At 44.2% G+C, this 3,445-nt stretch overlaps 1 protein-coding gene across 1 annotated transcript; it reads left to right on the top strand.

Annotated features, from left to right (window-relative positions):
- Positions 1 to 402, top strand: LOC149157131 (uncharacterized). Its single transcript, XM_089444997.1, has one exon. It carries the CDS (start codon positions 1 to 3, stop codon positions 400 to 402), a length of 402 nt encoding a protein of 133 aa, XP_089301123.1.
- The last annotated feature ends 3,043 nt before the right edge of the window (positions 403 to 3,445 follow it).

Below are 3,445 nucleotides of genomic sequence, written 5' to 3'. Positions count from 1 at the left end.
ATGGGCCCCCAGGGATTGTACCTCAACAGATGGACGTCAGATTTCGACCCTGTAGTCGATGTCCCTTCGGCTGTCCCTGTATGGGTCAGACTTCCTAATCTTCCAGTCCATTGCTGGAACTGGGACTCGCTGAAACACATCGGAAATGCCCTTGGGAAATTCATAGATAGGGCTAACAGCAAAGATCAATATGATTGTGCTCGTATCTGCGTAGAAGTAGACCTAGAGGTGGGTCTCCCGGAAGCCATCAAAATCAAAGTAGGAAGCTGGTCTCATTTGCAGAAGCTGGACTATGAGCAGCTGCCTTTCAAATGCCGAAAATGTCATGTCTATGGCCACTTCGCCAAAGGTTTCCCAACAAATGTGGAACCAGAAAAGGGTAAAGAAGAAGCTTGGAATTAGGTCCTCAGGCCCCCCCTCAGCAACCCCCTCCCAGAAAGGACCAAGAAAACAAATTTGCCCCTCTAAGCGCGCAAATAGAGGAAACTCAGGAACCAGAAAATCAAATATCAACCCCTCCCCCTAAAGGCACCCCCAAAGGTTCTGGAAATGGTGTTGATCAAGCTGGAAGTGGTGTTCCAGCAACAGAGGCAATGGCTAAAAGTGGTGTTCCAGCAATAGATTTGGCAACGGCTGAGAGCTCCAAAGGAAACACTATCGCAGCAGAGGAAGAGGAGCATGAATCAGAGTGCTCGGAGGAAGAAGGGGAAATAGGAGAATCCCAAGCTTCGATAAGGAGATCCACAAGAGGCCGCAAATCAGACTGGGAAAAAAGAGAGCAGGAAACTTTTAAGGATAAGCTTCAAGGCAGCCAGCCAACTCTTGAGAAGCTCCTAGCATCAAAAGCAAAGATGGCGAGAAACCAGCCCCAAGGCTCCAAGGGAGCCAACTAGAAATACAAATGATGAAGATAGTCTCCTGGAACTGTAGAGGTATGGGGAGCAGAATCAAAGAAGAAGCCATCAGAAGTTTAATAAGAACAGAAACTCCTGACATACTTCTCATCCAGGAGACCAAACTGGAAGACTTCGTCTTCCTTCAGGCAAGCAAGAAACTTTGGAGTAAATGTGAGGCGAAAGCTATCTCAGCTCGAGGGGCTTCCAGAGGGCTGGCCACTCTTTGGAACGCTAGCAAATTCTCATTCGTTTCTGAGACCCTCAATACTCACTAGCTGCTCTTAAAATTGCAACACTTAGACTCAAAAGAGATTATCAGCCTCTTCAACGTGTACATCCCTGTGAACGTTGTGGAAAAAAAGGCCTGCTGGGACTCCATAAGAACCCAAGCAGATCTAGTTAACCTGGAGAATATCATCATAGCAGGAGATCTCAATCTTACTCTCTTCTCAGCAGACAAGAGAGGAGGCAACATTGTTCGAGATCCGGCAAGAGAATGGGCAGAGGATCTTATGCAGGACTGGGACCTCCTGGACATCAAGCCAATCTCTGGTAAGTTCACTTGGACTAACAAAAGAATTGGTCCTGGCCATATTGCTGCTAGATTGGATAGATTCTTAATTCAAAGCTCTTTTCTTCTGCTTGGATTAGAGGCTAGAGTTCATATTCTCCCTTGCAGCACTTCGGATCATAAACCCATCAAGCTGGAACTGGTGTTTCAGCTTGACCTAGGTCCAATCCCCTTCAGATTCAGCCCGCTCTGGACTAATGAATCAGACTTCATGCATTTAGTTAAGGACATCTGGATGCAGCCGGTAAAAGGCTCCCCCTTTTTTGTCTAGGAGGAGAAGCTCAGAAGAGTGAAAAGGGCTTTAAAAAGTTGGGTCAAAACTCTGCCCAATCCAGCAAATGAAAGAAAAAATCTTCAACACAGTCTGGAAAATCACCACTTCCATGCTGAAACAGCTAACATAACTCAAGAATTTCTAGACAAAGAATCCCAGCTTCAACAAAACTTCCACAAGCTTGTCTAGCAGAAGAAGAGTACTGGAGAATTAAGTCACGCAATCTTTGGCTTAAAGCAGGGGACATGAATTCTTCCTTCTTCCATAAACAAGCTTAGGCAAGGAAATGTACCAATGCCATTTCCGAAATTAAAGATGGCACTATTACCCATAAAGACAATGCAAGCATCAAAAAAGCTGCCTCCCTTCACTTTAAAAGCCTGTATAACGAAGATAAAAATATGGACCAAAGCTTTGATATGATTGATGTGGTCCCCTCCTTGATTACTGTTGAAATGAATCACCTTCTTGAAGCTAAAGTCACTAAGAATGAAGTCAAGGATGCCCTCTTTGCCATGGACCTGGACAAAGCCCCTGGACCAGATGGATTCACAGCCAGATTCCTCCAATCTTGCTGGCAAATTGTGGGAAAAGATCTATACAAAATGGTTATCAAGTCCCAAACTTGCCAGAAAATCGGAGGCAGCACGAACTCTACTTTTCTTGCTCTCATTCCCAAAGAGAAAGGAGCCAACACTTTCAACAGGTTTCATCCGATATCGCTATGTAACATCAGTTATAAACTGATTACTAAAGTTATTGCTAATAGACTTAAGCTCATCCTCCCCAAAGTCATTCCGGAAAGCCAAGGAGGATTCATTCAAGGGAGATAGATAGTGGACAACTACATGCTGGTCCAAGAGGCAATCCACTCAAGTATGAGTCGCAAGGAAAAAGGTATGGTTGTCAAGCTTGATTTAGCAAATGCTTTTGATAGAGTCAAGCACAGTTTTCTGCTGAAAGTCTTACACAAATTTGGATTTGGGGAGAACTTTATAAATTGGATTCGGGCCTGCATTTCAGAGCCTTGGATCACTCCTTTAGTTAACGGCAGAGCTGCTGACTTTTTCAAAGCCACGAGAGGGCTCAGGCAGGGGTGCCCACTCTCACCCCTTTTGTTTGTTCTTCAAGCCTCTGTCCTCAGCTTCTATTTAGACAAAAAAATGATGGATCAGGAAATTGTTGGGCTCTGTATAGCAAGAGGTGTTAAAAACATCAACCATGCCCTCTTTGTGGATGACACCTTGTTATTGGGAGTTGCCTCTGTGCTTATAGCCTCTAGATTTAAAGGAGTCTTGGACAAGTTTTGTTTGATTTCGGGAAGTAATTTAAACAATGGAAAATGCCATATCTATTGTTGGAACACCACTTCCAGCTTGCTCAATTCCATTTTCAGAACCTTTGGTTTCGCAGCCTCCTCAAACTAGACTTCCTTCAAGTATCTGGGCCTTCCTGTTTTTCTTAACAGATCGTTCAACAGAGATTGGCTTCCCCAACTGGAGAAATTCAAGAACAAGTTGCTTGCCTGGGGCTTTTCCTGGCTCAACATTACTGGTAAGTCTGTCCTCATTAAATCTGTGCTTAACAGTCTTCCCTTATTTCAGTTTTTTATTCTTCTTGCTCCCTCCGGGATTCTCAGAAAAATGGAGATCATTCGAAAAAAAATTTGGAAGGGGGGCAAGCATAATGAGAAAAAGTTTTCGT

This window comes from Pinus tabuliformis, chromosome 9 (genome assembly GCF_031772625.1).
Source record: "Pinus tabuliformis cultivar Carrire ecotype Pingquan chromosome 9, CPIR1, whole genome shotgun sequence".
Lineage (NCBI taxonomy): Eukaryota > Viridiplantae > Streptophyta > Pinopsida > Pinales > Pinaceae > Pinus > Pinus tabuliformis.
This window is presented reverse-complemented; position numbering and strand designations above follow the sequence as displayed.